Raw genomic sequence first — 21660 nt, 5'->3', positions numbered from 1 at the left:
CTCAAGCGCTCATCGTCAACTGCATTCCTTTCCATGTACGCCAGCGTTGCTTTGAAGAAACCTTATCAGCCAAAGCTACAGGTGGTGCGCGTTTGGAGGCTTTTTGCTTAGTCTATAATGAACAGTAGTGTGAGAACAGAAGAATTGTTTAATTAACTACAGCCGTTGCTTTCTCAAGGTTTGAGCGCGAGATGAGCCCTCAAGGCGGGCGCGGGAACCATATCTATTGGCCCATGTTATTTTAAACTTGCTTTATTATCCCTGTCTCAAGTCCTTCATGTTATTCTGAACAGAAAAGCTGTTCTAAGTACTTCATGGCTTCAATAAAATAAAACCTTCCTGCAAGAGTGTATTTCATTTGTTGCTGTGAGTCTGACAGAAAGACAATCATGCCAGGAAGAATGGAAGACCCAACGTGAAAAGGATTGGCTCAATACAAGGAAGCCACAATAAAATCTAGATTCAGATAAACAATTAAGGCAATGTTAAGGTTTTTTTACAGTGATTTAATTTTAGCGTAGAAGATCATTCAATTGTTAAAAACTAATTTCCTTTATTGTTAATAGATTATCGTTAACCTTAGGAAAGTTCTTGTTTATTCTTTCATCTAGAACCCACGTTTGTCTGTTTTGGTGGCCCTTCAAACTTTGTTTTCCAGTGGCTCAGCTATAGTAAATGCATAGCTTTAGGAAGGAGAAGGAAGGTGAGGGGAAGGGGAAGGAGTTTGTAAGCCGCTCTGAGACACCTTTGGGTAGTGAAGGGCGGGGTATAAATCCAATCTCTTCTTCTTCTTCTTCAAAGAGAGAATCTATCCCAAAATTCTGTAATATTGATGTTTTAATGTCTGCTTCTATACTTGAAATATATAATACATTTGGCAATACATCTGATCTTATCTGTATACAACTCGTTGTTGTTGTTCAGTCGCACAGTCGAGTCCAACTCTTCCCAACCCCATGGACAAGATCTCGCCAGGCCATACTCATAATATTTGTCAATTCATAATATCAATACTCATAATATTTGTCAAACCTGATGAATTTATATTTCCCCTCACCCCCTTTTCCCTTCTGTATCCCACCTTTTTTCTGAGAAAATAATTTTAATTTAAAAATAAAAATAAAATAAAAGGAAGCCAGGGCCCTCAGTTTGCAAGACCTGAGCGAGGCTGTTAAGAAAAGGACATTTTGGAGGACATTAATTCATAGGGTCACCATAAGCTGAAGTGACTGGATGATGCTTAACACACGGACAATGGCAGCGTTGACCAATACAGGAATCATAACCACCCTTGATGCTTGCAGAGACGGAATGTTGACTACTCACCCAAGTTCGAAGCTCTTGAGCCTGGTAACTTTGAGTGCATAGTGGACCTTATATGGGGCCATGGAGGCCACGTCGACATATATGGTCTGTTCCGAAGGTTCACTCTCAGTCGTGGGTTCGGACGGGCAGAGGGTACGGCTCACTTCCTGGTAGTTGTAACTTCTTTGGTAACTGCGGACACAAAACCAGAACCATACCTATTGATCTTCCACATCCAAGAGAGGTGGTCGTCAATGCTCCCTCTAAGCTGTGGAGTCTTGTGAGCAAAAACCCTACTTTGTGAGCTACTGGCATTAACGTTGCGAGCGAGCCATTTGGCTGCTGCATAAATTAAGTTTGCTCCGGAGCCATCCTTCCTGAGCTGAGATGAAAATGTGTGAGCCGGAGGCTAAAAAACTTTGAACTAGCTCACACTAACTCAGCTTAGAGGGGACACTGCTGGTGGTCATGCGAACAAGTCCATTGGGAGGGGAGAACTGATGATGATCGCAACTGAGATTCTTCTTCTGCTAAAGGGGTTGAAACTAGGCCAGCTGTAAAAATGAGGGGGAAAGGGAGTCATCTGTGTTAGGCGACAGTGTCTCACTGGTGAACCACAGGGATCACAGTGCTCTGGGTAAGGACTGGTGAGCTGTGACAGCGGTGACTCAATTCCCAGAAGTTGAGAAGCGCATGTGCAAAAAACTGCACTGTCATTTATGCGCATGGATAAAATCAGGCAAAACACATGAACAGACCTGCCCCATCCGCACCGTCTTATTGCACAGTGGCGGGCTGAGCCCACAACGAAACGGGATGTGTGATCAAGCGACACCGTGCCAAATACCAACGGATGAACTAGGAGTGCTTCCCGACTGCACCAAATGGCACATCTGACCGCAGCCTTGGAGACCGATAGAGATGTCAGGACACACACACAGCATCTTCTCCTTCCTACTATCTGATACTCTCCCTTTGAAGTAGAATGCTATTCTTAGGGATGAGACTTCCTTCCTTCTGGCTTGATGCCTTCTCTCTCTCGCGCACACAAAGAAGGAGCACACACTCTCCATCCCTGTCCACCATGGATGCAGGACATGCATTCTGCATCTGCATTCATCCTAGCTAGTTAGTTCAGATTCTATCCCTATCTCTCAACCTGCACTCCTATCTCTCAACCTGCACTATCTAGAATGTAGTCCCTTGAATAAAGGATTCTTATTAGTTTGAAACTGACAAGTGGCTCCATGTAACTCTGTAACTTTGCTAGCAGGCACAGTACCCAGAAGCTACTGTTGTGTGTAGCCTAGTGCACTCTGCTATGTATAGAGATTCCTGGCTGTACCATACCAGTGAATCTAACACAGAGAAGAGAACCCAGTGTGACAACAAGCCGGAACGTTGTTTCAGATGTCACAAGTCTCTGGCATTCAAGCTTACAGACACTGGTTCTGTAGTCGTCCCGATGATACCACAGCTGCTAACAGTGGGTCTTCCCCACAGCAGGTTTCCCCCACTTCTCAGAAGCACAGTGAGAACAAAGAGGAAGGTTACTGGCGCAGGTCAACGCAGCACTGTGCTATTCTTTCCCAGTCTATCAATATATCTAATAGCCAGCACGGCCTGATCTGTGGACACGTAAATGTGAAGACTGTGCCCTTGTAAAGATAAGGGGCGTATTTCTGCAAACTTGGCAGAAAAACCTGAAAACTGAAAAAATATGGAGGGGGATCAAGTCTGTGAAAACCAAGGAGTGCTGTCTGCATATGCACAGGAAACACACTTCTGTTGGAGCTGCTGCCTGACGGTGGAGGAGGTGGAGAAGGGGATGAGGTGGAGAAGGGGATGAGGGGTGCAGAGTTGTGGAGGGCAGGAGGATGGGAGAGCACAGCAGCAGGGAGAGAAAGGGGGACAGGCTGCTAGCCAGAGCGGTAAGGAGGGATGTTGGGGAGGAGCCACTGTCACCCCCTCCCACTGCTTGGGCAGGGGGGGGGAGCACTGCAACAAGCAGGCAGTGGTGGTGCTGCAGCCGGGCAGGCTGGCTGGTGAATAGCTGGCACCCTGACTGTGGTGGGGGGGCGATGGGAGGAAGAGGAAGCAGTGGGAAGAAGGGGTGGAGAAAGGCGGCTGGGGGCTGGTGTCAGAAGCCAGAGGACAAAACGGGGGACCCGCGTGGGCACTTCCCTGCGAGTTTCTCACAGCTCCTGACCAAGGCTCCCTCTAAGCTGTGGAGTCCTGTGAGCAAGAATTCTACTTGGTGAGCTCCTGGCATTAAAGTTGTGAGCAAGCGATTTGGCTGCTGCATGAATTACTTTCTTCCCTGCGAGTTTCTCACAGCTCCTGACTCGTTCTATTCTGATAATGGAACGTTTTCTTTACATGGATTCTGCCCTTCGTGTTTGCAAACGGCAATCTGCTGTCACAACACAAAATGTGCAAATAAAAAAACCCCAGCCAATGTTTTCTTCTCCACTCTGCCCTTCAACTCACTCCTCGGCGGCTGCCTTTTCCTCACCCCACCCCCAAGGGACTGTAAAGGGTTTGAAACTATGATAACTCAGAATTCTTGGCTCCTGCGATAAGCTTGTAGATAGATTTGGCATGGGGAAGAATTCGTTCAAGATACCTTTTGTCAAAAGAACAATGTCCTCCATTTATAATGCTTTGGGACGGGATCAAACCAGAAGGAGGAGAGGATCAAACCAGAACAAGTAGAAAAGAACTGCTGTACTGTATTTAAAAGGAGCTGCGGTGGCTCAAGTGGTTAAGACGCTGAACTGCAGGCTGTGGAAGGTCAGTAGTTCAGCAGTTTGAGACCCGGGTGCTGCATGACGGAGTGAGCTCCCGTCTCTAGTTCCAGCTCCTGCCAACCTAGCAGTTCGAAAGCAAGACATTGCAAGTAGATAAATAGGTACCACTTCGGTGGGAAGGGAACAGCGTTCCGTGCGCCTCGGTGTTTAGTCATGCCGGCCACATGACCACGGAAACGTCTTCGGACAGCGCTGGCTCTTCGGCTTTGAAACGGAGATGAGCACCGCAACCCTAGAGTCGGATTCGACTGGCTTTCGAGCAAGGGAACCTTTACCTTTACCTTTTTACTGTATTTAAAAGTAATAAATGCACATTTAGTGTTTAAATTTGAAGGAGGAGTTGCTTTCTATACCCAGCTTTTCTCTACGTTAAAGAGTCTCAAAGCGGCTTCCAGTCACCTTGCTTTCCTTGCAACAGGCACCTTGTGAGGTATGTGGTGCTGAGAGACTTCTGAGAGAACTAAGACTGGCCCAAAGTCACCCAGCAGGCTCCATGTAGAGATGTAGGGAATCAAAGCCAGTTCTCCAGGTTAGAGACCGCCACCCTTAACCACTACATCACATTGGCTCTCTTGGAAAGATGGTATTTTACATGAAAAGCTGTTGTTTTATATGAAAGTCTTAGGAAGTTCTTTTCCTTCTTTTCTCTTGTATGTTTATAATTGTATTTTTGTATTTGGCGAATGTCTACTTGTTCCAAGATTCATACATTAAAAAAACCCTGAATTCTTTCCAACTCATTCAGATACCTTGCTTTATTAACACGATGCAGCACGGTCTAATCCTCATTCTCTAATATCCCTTAAATAAAGGACATTTTATGGCTGCCAGCCAGCTTTCAAGAGACTGAAGTTTAACTGCCCCGGGGAAAGAGAGGAGAGCTCGAAACGGCCCACGGGTTCTTCCTGCAAATGCATAAAGAGCCCCTAGTCTAAGAGCCACAGGCAAAGAGCCTTTTAGCTCTTAAGAGTGACATAAGAGTCACGTCGCTGCGCTTTATGCTGGGAGACATTCGCTGTACTGAACAGGCTACTAAGGAGGACACAGGCAGAACTGGGGTAGCCACAAGGACCAAGAGGCTGAGCTATGAATGCTGAAGCCCCAGGTTCGAATCTCATCTCTGCCATGAACTCGCTAAGTGGCCTTAAGTCTTCCTACCCCCCCTCCCAACTGCAACGCTGGGCTTATAACGCTGACCTGCCTTCCAGTGTCGTCGTAAGGGTTCTATCATTGCTACATATACGATCTGCTTTGAACACTTGAAAGAACAGTCCATTAGAGTTAGCCTGCAATCATTGGCATTTCTAATTATTTTTGTCATTTTATCTTGCTCGATTCAGGCAAGTAACCTACTTTCCTAGATGTTATCTGCAGACATGAAGGCCAACGCTGACCAAGTTCAGTTCTCTGCAGAGTGGCGGACTCTAACCTGGAGACCCAGGTTTGATTCCCCACTCCTCCTTCCCATGAAGCCAGCTGGGTGACCTTGGGTCAGTCACAGTTCTCTCTGAACTCTCTCGGCCCCACCTGCCTCAGTAGTGCCTGTTGTGGGGAGGGGGGAATGGAATGTGATTGTACGCCACTTTGAGACTCCTTAAGGTACAGAAAACTACGCTGCTGCTTCTCCTCTTCAAACGGAGCCTCCACGGGAGATAAAAGTTACCCTTTAGTTAACCATGACAACCATAGCTAAGGGTCCCTGACCCATTCCCCACAACTCTGAGTTCTATTTGTCCTCCCTGGCTTCGGGCCACCGTTAGCAAAGACAAACCAGAATTTGAGTGATCATCTGAGAGCCAAGCCCTTCTTTCATAAACTAACCTCTGTCAAAATAAACCTTGACGTCATGTTAACTCTGACCTGAGCCACCTCCTTCTATTCCCCCCGCCCAGTTAGAATTATAATCAGGGCTATTTTGGGGCAAGAACGCACAGGAACGGAGTTCCGGCTGGCTCCTGAGTTGGCCACGCCCAGCAGGAACTCATTAGCATAATAGGCCACACCCAACAGCAGGGACTCATTAGGATTGGCTACATTAGGGGTGTGTGGCCTAACATGCAAAGGGTTCCTGCTACAAAAAAAGCCCTGGGTTTTGACAACAAACAAGGTAAACAGAATAAGAAGCAAAAGGTGGGTGTGGCTGAATGACCACACTTCTGGTAACACGGGGTGTGGCCTAATATGCTAATGAGCTTCTCTGTCAGGGGTGTAGCATAATATGCGAATGAGTTTCTGCTGTTGGGTGTGGCATATTATGCTAATGAGTTCCTGCTGGGCTTTTTCTACAAAAAAAGCCCTGATTATAATCATGTTATCAGAATGGTCACGATCTTGTACGTCCTTCGCCTGGATTACTATGCATGGCATGCAATCAGATGAGAGTGCAAAAAAAAATGGAAAACAGTAAAAATGTAACACGGATTGTAAGAGTCTCCTATACTCAGGTGATTTGAAGGGAAGGGGGACTGTGTCGCAATTTTGTACCAGTTGGAGATACCAAATTGGGGAGAGTTTAAGCACCACAGTGTCAGATCTCTCACGGTGGGCAGCAGTAACCCTGTGACAGATGGCAAATCTAAACGATGCTACTTACAGGCCTCGAAAAATAAGAGGGACCTGCCAGGAAAGCACCCCCTTCTGCTGCCGAACCACAAATAAGACCGGATACTGAAGATCTTCTGAGTCGCTCTGTACGTTCACCCGGACTGCATCCACCTGCGGAGACAGAGTGGGTCAGATCCAGGCACTGAGGAACAGCAAACCTGCATCATCCTGTCCCATTCAAAACACAGTAGTACGTCATGGCTATTTCTACCACCGAGTTGCTGCTGCACTTCACAGTGCAACACACAATGAATGATGATGATGTGACCTCACCAAAAAAACAGACCCACAAACTTTCCAGGGTAGGGGTTGGATCAGATGGACCTGTCCTAGGGCTGCCAAGCTCCAGGTGGCATCTGGAGCAATGTTCCCTCTAATCTGTGGAGTCTTGTGAGCAAAATTTTTACTTTGTGAGCTACTGGCGTTAAAGTTGTGAGCAAGCAATTCGACTACTGCATAAATTAGTTCGCTCTGGAGCCATCCTTCCTGAGCTAAGAGAAAAATGTGTGAGCCAGAGGCTAAAAAACTGTGAGCCAGCTCACACTAACTCAGCTTAGAGGGAACACTGATCTGGAGATTGCCCACTATTATAATAGATCTCCGGATGACCAAAATCTGTTCCCCTGGAGAAAATGGCTGCTTTGGAGTGTAAACTCTGTGGCATTAAACCCAGCTGATGCCCCTCCCCACTCCAAAATCTGCCCTCTGCAGGCTCTACCCCTCCAAATCTCCAGGTATTTCCCAACCCAGAGCTGACAACCCTAACCTGTTCCCCTAGAGTAGTCAGGAAAAAGCTCCTTGCATTCAATGCTCCCTCTAAGCTGCGGGGTCTTGTGAGCAAAAATTCCACTTTGTGAGCTACTGGCATTAAAGGTGTGAGCGAGCGATTTGGCTCCTGCATACATTTGTTTGCTCTGGAGCCCTCCTTCCTGAGCTAAGACAAAAATCTGTGAGCCGGAGGCTAAAAAACTGTGAGCTAGCTCAAACTAACTCATCTTAGAGGAACACTGGTTGCATTAGAGGAACTGGAACTGAAGGACCATACAATGTCTCTTTGTACCAAACACACAAGTACTCCAAAGGGGGCTCTATTACTAGTAAGGTGGATTGGTTAGTTTCCTCATTATCCTTCCTCTGGTCTGCTCTGCAACCTACTCCTTTACCCAGAATTCTGGGTAAACTTCCTTTCTTCCCGCTAACCATCTTCTCTTCCTGCTTCGCTGTCTAACCTCCATGACACTGAGATGTGCGCTTAGCCTCTCTCTCCATTCTAGCATCCACAAATTCCCAGGATGCCTACTCTTCCTTTCCTATCATTGGACGGGGGTCCTTAACAATAAAGAATGTCATTTTTCCTTAAGCAACATGCCTTGGGAGGACTTTAGTCTTTCAATCGGTGCCCCCATTTTGACGTGCATAGCATACCAGCTTTAAAACTAACAGGAGCAAAATGTCTCTGCTAGCGGAACAGGCCTGTGTGGTCCAACTAGATTCCACTGAAAACCTTTAAAGACACAATGCTCAGAACGGACTGAGGCACCCCTAAAGCAGGGGAACCCAACCTTTTTGAGCCTGTGGGTGCTTTTGGCATTCTGACATCGTGTGGTGGGCGCAGCCACAAAATGGCTGCCACAAGAGGCGGACCCAAGTGCAAAATGGCTGCCACAGGAGGCGGAGACACATACACAGAGGAAGCCCACGTGCAGGGAAGAAAGTGGGGTGAGGGAGAATAAAACAAACACTGGCAGCCGCCGCCACTAAAACAATGTTCTTTTAATCGGCACAGCTCATCAGATCTTCAGGGGCCGATCAAAAGCCTGCTGGGCAAGAAAGCCTCATGCCCCCCCCCCTACTTTCTAAAAGCACTTGGTGGACACCACGTTGAGGACTCCTGCCCGAAGGAATATCTGCCTCAGGCTATAGGAAACTGGAACCCAGATCCAGATCCAGGCGCCACTTCTTCCTCTCACGATGGAACCAGAGCACCCACTGGGCCGTGAGGCAGACCATGTGGAAACACACAAAAGAGGATTCCACATTCCAATCCATCCCCCCACCCCAACCAATGTTCCCTCTAAGCTGTGGAGTCTTGTGAGCAAAAATTCTACTTTGTGAGCTACTGGCATTAAAGTTCTGAGCGAGCCATTTGACTGCTGCATTAAATCAGTGTGCTCTGGAGCCATCCTTCCTGAGCTGAGAAAAAAATCTGTGAGCCAGAGGCTAAAAAACTGTGAGCTAACTCACACTAACTCAGCTTAGAGGGAACACTGCCCCCAACACACACACACACACAATCTGGTCAACAGACACCCAGGCAGAAGCAAAAGCCACTGCTGCTGCGAGCTGTGTGGGTGGACCGAGGCCGGGCGGCTTCGCCAGGGCCCAGTCTCTGCTGCTATTCTGAGATCCGAGTGACACTCTCCTTTGGGTCAGGCATTCTACTTCCATCTGTGTTCCGCCGGCTGTTGCTGTTGCCTAGGAACGTCACACGGCGAAGGTGTAGGAGCCCGGAACACTCTCCCTTGACAGATCAGCCTCATAAACCTCACTGCTTACAACAGAGCACTGGATCGATTTATGAGGGCCGTTTTGTGGGTTTTGTTGAGCACCCACAGCTGAAGGAGTTTTCCTTCAAATCATCAGAAATGTACATAGTGAAGGATAACGAGTGGAGTGGACACATGTCCCGTGAGAAAGGGCTGCCCAGTTCCCACACTAACTCCATGGCAATCTCCCATTAAGTCGTGGGAAACAGTGTGCCTGTGTCTTTGTTGCTGCACTCCCACAACTCTGGCTTCACCTGTACGTCTGTGGAGAAAGGACGACTGAGGGGTGACATGATCGAGGTTTACAAGATTATGCATGGGATAGAGCAGGTAGAGAAAGAGGTACTTTTCTCCCTTTCTCACAATACAAGAACTCGTGGACACTCCATGAAATTGCTGAGCGGTCGGGTTAGAACGGATCAAAGGAAGTCCTTCTTCTCCCAAAGAGTGATTAACACATGGAATTCACTGCCACAGGAAGTGGTGGCGGCTACAAGCATGGACGGCTTCAAAAGGGAATTAGATAAGCATATGGAGCAGAGGTCCATCAGTGGCTATTAGCCACAAGGTAAAGATAGGGACTCTGGGGCAAGTGATGCTCTGTCATCTTGGTGCTTGGGGGCAGGTCAGCAGTGGGAGGGCTTCTAATGTCCTGGCCCCTCTGGTAGACCTCCTGATGGCACCTGGTATTTCTGGCCACTGTGTGACACAGAGTGTTGGACTGGATGGGCCTTTGGCCTGATCCAACATTGGCGTCTCTTATGTTCTTATGTCTAGAAACCAAATGAATTACTCCAAAGAAATCCAAAGTCTCCAGTGCTCTTTCTTCTTCAAAAAAGTCATCTTGTAAAGATCATCCTTGACTTGCCATCCTGTGGGGGGGGAGTTTGAACTCCAGTCATCTGATTTCCTCTTCAGCCCCCTTTTCGACTTGCTTTACCTCCTCACCGCTTCTCTTGTAGCCCACAGTGGCTCAGCTTCGAGTTAGCTAGATAAATGCTTCAGACTGGCAGCTCAAATATCAAAGGACTCTGTTCCTCCCACAGAAAAAGACCCCCCCCCCCAACAGATCCTTGTCCAACTTCTACGAAAATTGAAAGGTCTGCTTTCGAACTTTCTGAGTGACCCTACATTTTACTTTCGGGCTGGAATGCTGCCTTTACATGGGTGGTTCCTACGGCAAACTCACTTCACCCCACCATGCCAAACTATGGGTTGACATCACTATAATTTAGAGCCCAAGCTATAGTTCAAAACGCAGATATATATAGGACAGGGACCGGCAACCTTTTATACTTAAAAAGCCACAATGTGTTAAAATTCAGAACAAGAGATTAACAAAGATCCCATTTACATAACTGAAAATATTAAGCTTAAAACATTACTAATAACTTGACGTCGATTACTTATCCATAAGGTTTCTGTAGCCCAAACACCAGTTGTTCTGAGTACTTTATAGGGTTGCCAGGTCCTACCTCTTGCCTAGTGGGGGAGTCCCAGGCCCTTCCCGGGATCCTATTGTATTTGTATCCCACCCTCCCCGAAGGCTCAGGGCGGCTAACAGAGGCATAAATGCCAGATTATAACAATAAAAACAGTATAAAATACAATAATAAACATACTATAATTAAATACAATTCTTAAAAATAGATTTTCAGTGCTCTAATACTTACTTACTCCAAATCGTAAACCAAGATGGTGTTCTAAGATGTTATATATCTGATTTTGTGCATATGAAGTGTGATGACATCACGCAGAAGGGACAGCATCATGTTGCCGACATCGAGGGTGACACTCTAGTCTTTAGGCAAAACTCTATGGCTTTTTGACTTCGGAACCATAGAGTTTGCCCAAAAACTAGAGCGTCGCCCCCTCCCCCCCCGATGTCGGCAACGCAATGACGTCACTTCTGGGTGACATCGTCATGACAGGGACATCACACAGTGATGTGCCTGTTTGGGGATGGCGCTTCCCCCGCTGGCCAGCTGGCTGGAGGCAGGCTGGAGCCCTGGAAATTCCAACCCTAGTTCTTTACTAGGAAGTGACACACCAAAGACCTCACAGCGAGTCAGGGGTGCCCAATGTGGTGCTCATGAGTGCCACCTCTGCACCCATCAACATCTTTTCTGGTGCCCCTCCAGTGGGCGGAGCCAGATGGGACATTTGCCAAGTAGGGCTTCTGATTGGTCATGTGGATTTTTTAAAATGTTGCTTTGGCAGCTGCTGCCACCGCAGCACAAGGGTCTTCGTTGTGTGAAAGACGGCAAGCTGTGTGGACACACAAAGAAATCAAACAATACGATAATTTTGAAAGGAGAGCTTCTGCCTGAAATGCTGAACAGTCACTATTACAAAGTTAGGAGCCAATTGGCACCTTTAAGACCAACAAAGTCTTAAAGGTGCCATTGGACTCTAACTTTGTTCTATTGCTTCAGACCAAAACGGCTACCCACATTAGTCACTATTACAGTTATGAACAACCTCAATCACTGACATTTTGCGGTCGTCTCCACCTCCTGTGGCAGCCATTCTGTGGTTATGCCCACAACCCATGGGCTCAAAAGGGTTGTGGAATCCCTTCAATACATAATAAACATGCACAGGGGCATCCTATTTGCACTGGGATAAATCCTTCAGTCTGAGACGATAATGCTTGAGCCCAAGGAGATAAACGAGGGCAGACATGTTTTAAACAAACACATGTATAAATAAATCTGCACATGGTTTGCACTTGGATTACTAAGAGGTGTTCACCTCCATCTTTCCCCCTTTCTGGGAAGTATCTAAGGAGCCTTTTAGTCCCACAAAAAAAAAATATTTGCCTGCCATTCCGTTCACATACCGATCATTCCAGCATCCCTCCAATATAATATAACTCAATATGACTATCCTTCCAATATAACTCAGTTTAAATATTTCATTCTGTTTTCTAAATTGAAACCCATACTGAGCTACTTGAGCATACTGGGGAGCGGTAGCACAGTGGGTATATCCCACTGTCTTAACATCTGAACTGTGTTGGTTCAAGCCCCACGCTGGTGTGAGCAGCCAGCCTGTTGTCCCCAGCTCATCGTCCACCCAGCGATTCGAAAGCTTCGGTGAGTAGATAAAATGGCTCATTTTATCTACATTCCCGCCAGCGGGAATTGGGCTCATTGGCCCTCACCTGGTTCAAGTTCCTTTATTATGTTCCCCTCTTGGGTCTGTAGTTATTCCTAACAATTCTTGTGTTCCTGATCTAACCATCGCTTTAGAATAAATTTGACTTTGTTTACAAACGTGGATTTATTTCGAATGCATGGGGAATCGGACAATAACTCAATATGACTATCCCTCCAATATAACTCAGTTTAAAGATTTCATTCTGTTTTCTAAACTGAAACCCATACTGAGCTACTTGAGCCTACTGTGGCTACACCTGGTGCTAGAGCCACCGGTTCCGAGCTGCTTGCCTGGTTTCATTCCCACATTCTCGGTACTCCCGTCAGAACAGCGGTGACGATGCTTTCTCACAGTTTTAGCGCCCTGCCCGCCAATTTAGCACACACCCTGGAGTGCAAACCAACATGGTTTCTGATTCTGGTTTTGTGAATTCAGGGGTTCCCCTACTGGTCTCAGCCTGGAAGGGAACCGTGTTTCTCAGGTGGCATTTCAGATGATTCTGGATGGACTTGGGGTGGTTTCTGTACTTCAGTGAAAGAACAAAGGAGGGAAGACCTGGACTGAATACAGCTTCTCGGAGAAATGTTCACTCAGCGCCTTAGCAATACCGTTCAGCCAACTGCTTGCTTGCATCTCACAGAGGACACGTGCAAGTTCAAACCTTAATTGTCATTGCTTGGCAACCCTGGACTCCCTGGGCGGTCTCCCGTCCAAGTGCTAACCAGCGCCAGCCCTGCTTAGCAGCTGAGGTCTGAGGAGATCAGGCGAGCCTTGGCTATTCAGAACAGGGCAAGAACTACACGGGTGTGCAGGGCTTTTTTTGTAGAAAAAGCCCAGCAGGAACTCATTAGAATAATAGGCCACACCCAACAGCAGAAATTCTTTAGCATATCAGGCCACACCCCTGACAGCACAGCTCATTAGCATATCGGGCCACACCCCATGCCTTCTCTTGGCTTGTCCTGGCAAGCCGGCCCTTGGAGGGGAGGGAAGGAAGTTTAAACTGCCTTCCCTTGGCTTGCCCGGGCACCCCATGGCCATGGGGCATCAAGGCAAGCCGGCCCTTGGACAGGCAGAGGAGGCATTTAAATGCCTCCCCGATCCTTCCAGGTCCCCCTACCTTGGAGTCGCTGGGGAGGGGTTGCTCTCCAGTCCTTCCCTCTGTAGTTTTGGCTGTAGTGGGCATGGCCAACTCTGAAGCCAGCCGGAACTCTGTTCCTGTGCGTTCCTGCCCCCAAATAGCCCTGATTACACGGATGTTGCTCTTGTCCTCAGATCGTGCACCGACCAATGTGACAGTACAAGAAGAAGAGAAGAGATTGGATTTATACCCCGCCGTTCACTACCCAAAGGAGTCTCAGAGCGGCTTACAGTCTCTTTTCCCCTCTCCTCCCCACAACAGACACCCTGTCCGGTAGGTGGGACTGAGAGAGCTCTTTTGGGAACTGCTCTTTCCAGAACAGCTCTGAGAGAACTGTGACTGACCTAAGGTCACACCAGCAGCTGCACATTGAAGAGTGGGGAATCAAACCCAGTTCTCCCAGATTAGAGTTCGCACTCTTAACCACTACACCAAACTGGCTCTCTACACCAACGGTTTGTAGATTCCAGCCACCCTCAACCTGCGGGCCATGGCCCAAAAGCAAGGTGGCATAAAAATGTTCTAAATAAATCTGAATTGAGCCAGCATAAGTATAACTGACAAAGGGTCATCCCTAAAGCACCCTGGAAGATGTGTAGGCCCTGATCAGGCTGTGGCTCCTTGGGACGCGCACATATTTTAAGACTGCATGCCTAGTAGTCATCCTTTACATGTTTAATGCAAGGAACTCTGACGTGATACCAGTGTAGCCAAGGCAACCACACTTATACGTGCACGGGGCAGTGGGGGCTCTCTCAGGACAAAGAAAACAGTATTTTGCAGATCTTCTCTCCACAGCAACAGGAAGGCGTCTGCTTCCAAAGCATTCTCCTTGCCTGTCCTCGGGAGTGCAGAATGCACCTGACATCCTCATCGTTAACAAAACAGTTTCTGCTGCAAAATACTTTGAGGGCCGACACATGTGTGGCTCCTTTGATCAGTCTGCCAAATCCACCTGAACGCTGCATTGGATTAGCCCGCCAAGAGCAATTTTGCTAATGTCATTCCAAAACACACCAGCCAACATGCCTTCACTCATAAGCAACAAGGCAGGTCCCCCTTCCTTGATCACATGGGTAATATGCAGCAAACATAAAATGGCAAAGCAGATTTGATCCTGGGAGATCTGCGGCTGATCTCGTGGGGGGGTTTAAGCGAAATTAACCACGCAGGGTGCTGGAAGAGGGGTGTCCCTGCAGTCCAGTTGCTCAATCAATGCAGGCCTTACCCTGGTTGCTTTCCCACCCACAGGGGGGGCCACGGTGGCTCTAAGGTTAAGATGCTGAGCTACAAATCAGAAGGTCTGTCGTTTGGCTGTTAGAGACCCTAGTGCCGTGTGTCAGAGTTGAACTCCTGCCTCTGGTCCCAGCTCCTGCCAACCTAGCAGTTCGAAAGCAAGAAATTGCAAGTAGATAAATAGCTACTGCTTTGGTGGGAAGGTAACAGCATTCCGTGCGCCTTGGCGTTTAGTCATGCTGGCCACATGACCGCGGAAACGTCTTTGGACAGCGCTGGCTCTTTGGCTTGGAAACGGAGATGAGCACCGCCCCCTAGAGTTGGATTCGACTGGCTTTCCAGCAAGGGAAACCTTTACCTTTACCTAGTTTGCGTGCGCAATTCCGATTGCAAGAATGGACAGCGGGACGAGGGTGAACCACCCCAACCCAGCTTCCACTGCAACCAAATCTGCCACCTCCTGATAGCCAGGAGTCACAGCTATGATGGCCATTATCATACAGGCTGCATCATTGGATGTTGTTGCAAGCCAGGTCTTTGGATGTGCAATCTGAACCTCTCCGCCTGTTGCTGTGACAGTGGACAATGGCAAGAGTGGGCTGGGCTGGGAAAACAGCCCAGGAAAAAGGCCCTGCCCCCTGGCCCCACCCTCCAAAGGAGGAAGGGAGGGAGAGGCAGCCCACCTGCCCAGCAAGCCACCTCATTCCAAGCCCTGGACACCTCTACTGCGCCAGACACCACCTCCCCCAAGCCATGTGCAGATTTGGGAGTGTAGCCTAGGGTGGGCAGGGTTTGGGGAAGAGAGGCACCTCAGTGGGATGTAGTTAGGACGGACAACTTCAAGGTGGCACCTAGAGATCTCCCACTATTACAATCGATCGCCAGATTTATTTATTTATTGATGACCAATATCAGCTTCCCCTGAAGAAAATGGCTGCTTTGGAGGGTGGACTCGGGGGCATTATACGAGAGCTGCCAGGTCTCCACGACGTGCCGGCAGGGGGTGGGAGGGAGCCTTCCAGGAGTGGGGTGGGGCTCCGCCCCCAAACAGGAATGTTTCGCAACAGCATCCCCAATGCAATGATGTCACACAGAGTGACACTATCATGTTTATTTATTTAATTTATTTAACTTTCAACTTGCTACCCCGCTCGAACACCCCCCAGGGGGTCTCTGAGAGGCTACAGTTAACCATTATCCCTTACCTAGGGCCACATGTATGCTGGGGTGGGGACTGTCCTAACAGCACCCAGTGGAGGGACGTTCTGGATCGGCTCGTCGGCACGGCTTCTTCTGGCTTCTACCTCTTTCTGTCCGTGATCTTTTTCCGGTGGTGATACAGCGGGCCTCTCTGGCGCTCAGCACGCTTCTGGTGCGGCTTCCGGCTCCGTCCATTGAGGCTCCGCCGCGCCTGCGCCCTCCACACTCCGGCGTCCTCCTGACTCCGCCTTTTTCACCATCGTCCGGACCCTCGAAGATGTTGTCCTCCGTCGCCATTTCTCCGCCGCTCGCCGTCCGCCGCTCGTCGCCTCGCCTCGCCTCTCACCACCACTCCACGAACCCCCCTCGACGGGGGGAGGGTGCCCCCTACCATCTAAGGTAGGTACCCATTGATCTACTCGCACATTTGGTGTTACATCGTGCTTTTGAACCGCTGGGTTGGTAGGAGCTGGGACTGGGGCCAGGTGCTCACTCTGGCCACGGTGGGAATCGAACAGCTGATGCAGCTGTTTGTAGATGTTATATGGAGGGGATATGTTATATGTTATATGTTGGGGATGTTGCATAGCGACGCTCTGGTTTGAGGGCAAAACTCTACGGTAAAATTGGGGTCACACTATAGAGTTTTGCCCTCAAACCAGAGCATCACTGCACGACGTCCCCAACATGATGACGTCACTCCTGCGCGATGTCACTGCATCGGGGACGTTGCTTCACTATGTCCTTGTTTGGGGGCGGGGTTTCCCCCACCGGTCAGCTGGCCAGCGGCGGGCGGAAGCCCCAAAAAGCGGGGAATCCCCCACCCTCACCTGGGGAATGGGAATCCTACATTATACTCTGCTTGAGGTCCCTGCCTTCCCCAAACCCTGCATTCCCCAGGCTCCACCCCCAAAATCTCCAGGCATTTCCCAACACAGAGCTGGCAAACCTAGGTATAATGTCATAGAGTCCACACACACACACACCCCACAGCAGCCATTTTTCTCCAGGGGAACTGATCTCTGTAGTTGGGAACAGTTGTAATTTTGGGAGAACTCCAGGCCTGACCTGGAATTTGGCAGCCCTGTGGGGAAGACATTGGCCCACTGGGGGAGAAGTTTGTTGTTGTTGCTGTTCAGTCGCACAGTCGAGTCCAACTCTTTGCGACCCCACGGACCACATCGCGCCAGGCCCTCCTGTCTTCCGCTGTCCTCCAGAGTTTGCTCAATTTCATGTCCGTTGCCTCGATAACACTGCCTAACAGGGGAGAAGTACTAGTGGCCAATCCATCCACCACCACCCCCAGATAACCGTGTCCCAGTTAAAAAGCCTTTATAGCTCCCAGCCATTCCAAGCCACTGGAATTCATGTCACACCCCTCTTCCTGAAGCAAGTCTAGGGTGACGGGGGGGGAGTTCTGGAGTTTGAATCTGTTTAGAAAAAGAGAGTGTTAAGTCGCTTGCTTAACAAAGCAGTCGGAGAGTGATTCAGCAAGAACACAACTTTATTCTTCAACTCGAACACAACTCCAACACGGATCAACATCTGATACCCAGAACAGCCTTTACATGGCAGCTGTCCTGCTTTTAAACATTCCCGGCTAATGTAGCCACACCCACTGTACAAATACCAACCAATAAGGTTGTTCACATAAGGACCAATCACGGATGTTCCCGCTCAGGGAGCTTGCTTGAAAGTGATTGGTTAGGTGCTTCCTGGGGTAGCAATGCGATTGGATGGATTTGGATCCTAGCCCAGGACGAAGCTTTACATTACACTTCAATTAGATGTTTCACAACATATCATGCATTCAAGGCAGCTTTGAATACACTACAGAGAGACAGACTATTTGGAGGAAACTGGCAAGACGTCCTGGAGAACTTCAAGGGTGTGCTGTTACTTTTGGGGTAACAGCATTGTTACCTGCACTGCCTGTCTTTGTGCAATCCCGCCCGCCCCCCTGCATATTTACAAACGATCAAGCTCCAAAATGCCTAAGATGATCACTAAAGACTCCCAGTCGGCCCCCCGGGCCACCTCACATCCATTGAGCAAAGGCAGCAAGAACCAGCTTGGCTTCTTTGCAGAATGTCCTTCCCCCACTAGAAACACATCGAAAGCGGTCGGTCTTGTGGCCACACATTCCTTGAGATGTTTGGGGAGAGGGGTCAAACGTACCACTTGCACCAAAAAAAATAAATAAATCTCAGGGCTGGATGAGGCTGAGCAGCCCCAAATCTACCACTGGAGGGGGTGTTTTCTAGCTCAGGTCCTAACCAGATGTGGAGTTTTCCTCATGCATGCTTCCAGGTGTACATTGCCCTGTGACATCAGATGTGTTTACACCATCAACGAGCACACTAGGCCAGGAAAAGAGAGGAGGAGCTGAAGGAGAAGAAGGGGGGAGGGAAGGATGGACAATCACCAGGCTGTCCCCCACACCAGCTGCCTTATAGCTGCAGGGAACATGAGTCCAGGGAACCGAGAACGAACTCTTTAGAAACTATAACGTTTAGTTTGGCCCTTAGATATACACATGTATTTGGCTTAAACAGGTAAAGGTTCCCTTGCTCGAAAGCCAGTGGAATCCAAATCTAGGGTTGCGGTGCTCATCTCTGTTTCAAAGCCGAAGAGCCAGCGCTGTCCGAAGACGTTTCCGTGGTCATGTGGCCAGCATGACTAGACACCAAGGCGCACGGAACGCTGTTCCCTTCCCACCAAAGTGTTACCTATTTATCTACTTGCAATTTCTTGCTTTCGAACTGCTATGTTGGCAGGAGCTGGAACTAGAGACGGGAGCTCACTCCGTCATGCGGCAACTCGGGTCTCGAACTGCTGAACTACCGACCTTCCACAGCCTGCAGTTCAGCGTCTTAACCACTTGAGCCACCGCAGCCCCTGTATTTGGCTTAGGCCTAATCATATACATGCACGTATCTAATACATAAGGGAAATGCCACATCCAGTTAGGCCCTCCGGCTTCTTCCAATCAATGGCTTCATCTGGATCCTTCTAGATCTAACCACTCCAGAAAGTCCAACCCTGAAGTTTCAGACTGCCCACCAATCACGATCCTCTTCGCCCTGTATTTGGCTTAGGCCTAATCATATACATGCACGTATCTAATACATAAGGGAAATGCCACATCCAGTTAGGCCCTCCGGCTTCTTCCAATCAATGGCTTCATCTGGATCCTTCTAGATCTAACCACTCCAGAAAGTCCAACCCTGAAGTTTCAGACTGCCCACCAATCACGATCCTCTTCGAGTTTGGTGTAGAGCCAGTTTGGTGTAATGCACGGACTCTAATCTGGGACAACCAGGTTTGATTCCCCACTCCTCCACTTGCACCTGCTGGATGACCTTGGGCAAGCCATAGTTCTGTCAGAGCTATCTCAGCCCCACCTACCTCACAGGGTGTCTGTTGTGGGGAGGGGAAGGGAAAGGAGTTTGTAAGCCGCTCTGAGACTCCGCTGGGTAGTGAAGGGCGGGGTACAAATCCAATCTCTTCTCTTCTTCTTCTTCCTTTCTGCACCTGGAAAGGGCTCCACGGTCATGCACAGAGAGCCCATAAGTCAGCCCATAATAAAGACGTTGAGTAAGTAAAGCCTTTACTACCTCTATCAGCATGCCCGTCCTTGAGAGTTACTAAGTGTAATGGATGAGGACCATCTTGAATATGTTTCTGAATGATTGCAATCCATAATGAATGAATAATTGGAGGACACAAATGTTGTTTACCTGACGACGTTCAGAAGAAGTACAGTACGAAACGGAAGCATACGCCAGGGAATTTCGCCAACGTCTTCCTATAATTCTTTAAAAACGACTCTTTGAACAATATTTATCTACTTTGATATACTGTGATACTTGTATATTTACACTTTGCAGCACTCTGTGTGGCAGCTTCTTCTTGTTTTTCGCAGAAGTTTCTTGTAGCTGTGACCTTCGCTTTTTGTACGCACAATGTCCAGCCAGTTGGAAGCCAACAGCTGGGTACAGAAGCCGAGGCCTTCCCCTCACATTATTGCCTCCTGGCACTGGTATTCAGAGGTTGACCACCTCTGAATGTCGAGGTTTCCTTTTGTCACCGTGGTTAATAGCAACTGATAGGCCTGTTCTCCACAATTCTGTCCAATTCCTTTTAAAAACTATCTGTGCCTGTGGCCATCACTACAACCACTGGCAGTGAATCCCACATTTTAACTACTCCTTGAAAGTAAAGGTAAAGGTTCCCTTGCTCGAAAGCCAGTGGAATCCAACTCTAGGGTTGCGGTGCTCATCTCCGTTTCAAAGCCGAAGAGCCAGCGCTGTCCGAAGACATTTCTGTGGTCATGTGGCCGGCATGACTAAACACTGAGGCGCATGGAACGCTGTTACCTTCCCACCGAAGCAGTACCTATTTATCTACTTCTTGCTTAACCGCTAGGTTGGCAGGAACTGGAACTAGAGACGGGAGCTCACTCTGTCATGCGGTACACTCGGGTCTCGAACTGCTGAACTACCGACTTTCCACAGCCTGCAGTTCAGCGACTTAACCACTTGAGCCACCGCAGCTCCATTGAACGTATAAAGTATAAATAAAGACGTACTCTCTTTTATCCGTCCTGCGGAACCGCCCCCACCCCACTCACACATACACCCCTCTCCACGGACTTCTTCCTTTCTCTATCCCCCCCCCCCCCCCCGCCGCCCAGGCATACTTTTATAAACCTCTACCCCGACCTGGATGGCCCAGGTTAGCCCAGTCTCGCCAAATCTCGGAAACTAAGTAGAGTTGTCCCTGGTTGGTATTGGGATGGGAGACCACCAAGGAAGTCCAGGGTTGCTACGCAGAGGAAGGCAACAGCAAAACACCTCTGAATGTCTCTTGCCTTGAAAACCCTACGGGGTTGCCATAAGTCCGCTGTGACTTGATGGCACCTTCCACTACCCCCATCCTGTCCCCTCTTAGTCATCTCCTTTCTAAACTGAGAAGACCCAGACCCTTCAGCTTTTCCTCATGGGAAAGCTGCTCCAATCCAAATGAATACAGCAACGTGGGAATCTCTTTATGGCAACTACAACATCTAGTTCAGACGTGCCAAACTCACTGGTTACGAGGGCTGGATCTGACATAAATGTCACTTTGTCAGGCCGGGCCGTGTGTGCCAGAAAGCATAATGCCAAGTACCGGAGATATAACCTGCATAAAGGACAGCAGCTGGTAAGCTCCGAGTTGTTGTATCCTCACTGCAAGGCTCCATGGGCTGGGAGGGCGGTGCTAAGGAAAGCTTGTATGGGGGGACTGGACAGCCAGCGGTGTAGCACTGGGCAGACACTCCCACGGTGCTTGACTGCTGCAGATGAGGTTGTTCTGCCGTGCTGAGGTCGCAATCACACTCCCCCCTCAACAGTCTCCTGTTCCCTCCCTTCCACTAGCTGCTCGCGGGCCGCATAAGAGCCCTGGATGGGCCGGTTTCAGCCCCCGGGCCTTATGTTTGACACCCTTGATCTTGTTCTGAACATAAGAACATAAGAGACGCCAATGCTGGATCAGGCCAAAGGCCCATCCAGTCCAACACTCTGTGTCACACAGTGGCCAGAAATACCAGCTGCCATCAGGAGGTCCACCAGTGGGGCCAGGACATTAGAAGCCCTCCCACTGTTGACCCCCC

General features: G+C 48.9%; 1 protein-coding gene across 1 annotated transcript in view; it reads right to left on the bottom strand.

Annotated features, from left to right (window-relative positions):
- Positions 1–21660, bottom strand: part of SIDT1 (SID1 transmembrane family member 1) — a 105515-nt gene that overhangs the window by 55985 nt on the left and 27870 nt on the right. The window contains exons 2-3 of the mRNA XM_015412898.1: positions 6709–6830; positions 1327–1497 (exon numbers count right to left, since the gene is read on the bottom strand). Of these exons, the coding sequence (XP_015268384.1) occupies positions 1327–1497; positions 6709–6830 (293 nt within the window). The remainder of the gene's footprint in view (positions 1–1326; positions 1498–6708; positions 6831–21660) is intronic.

Source organism: Gekko japonicus, unplaced genomic scaffold (assembly GCF_001447785.1).
Source record: "Gekko japonicus isolate JY-2015 unplaced genomic scaffold, Gekko_japonicus_V1.1 scaffold1488, whole genome shotgun sequence".
NCBI classification, from domain to species: Eukaryota; Metazoa; Chordata; class Lepidosauria; order Squamata; family Gekkonidae; genus Gekko; species Gekko japonicus.
Note: the sequence above shows the minus strand (reverse complement) of the source record. Positions and strands in the feature narration are given on the sequence as shown.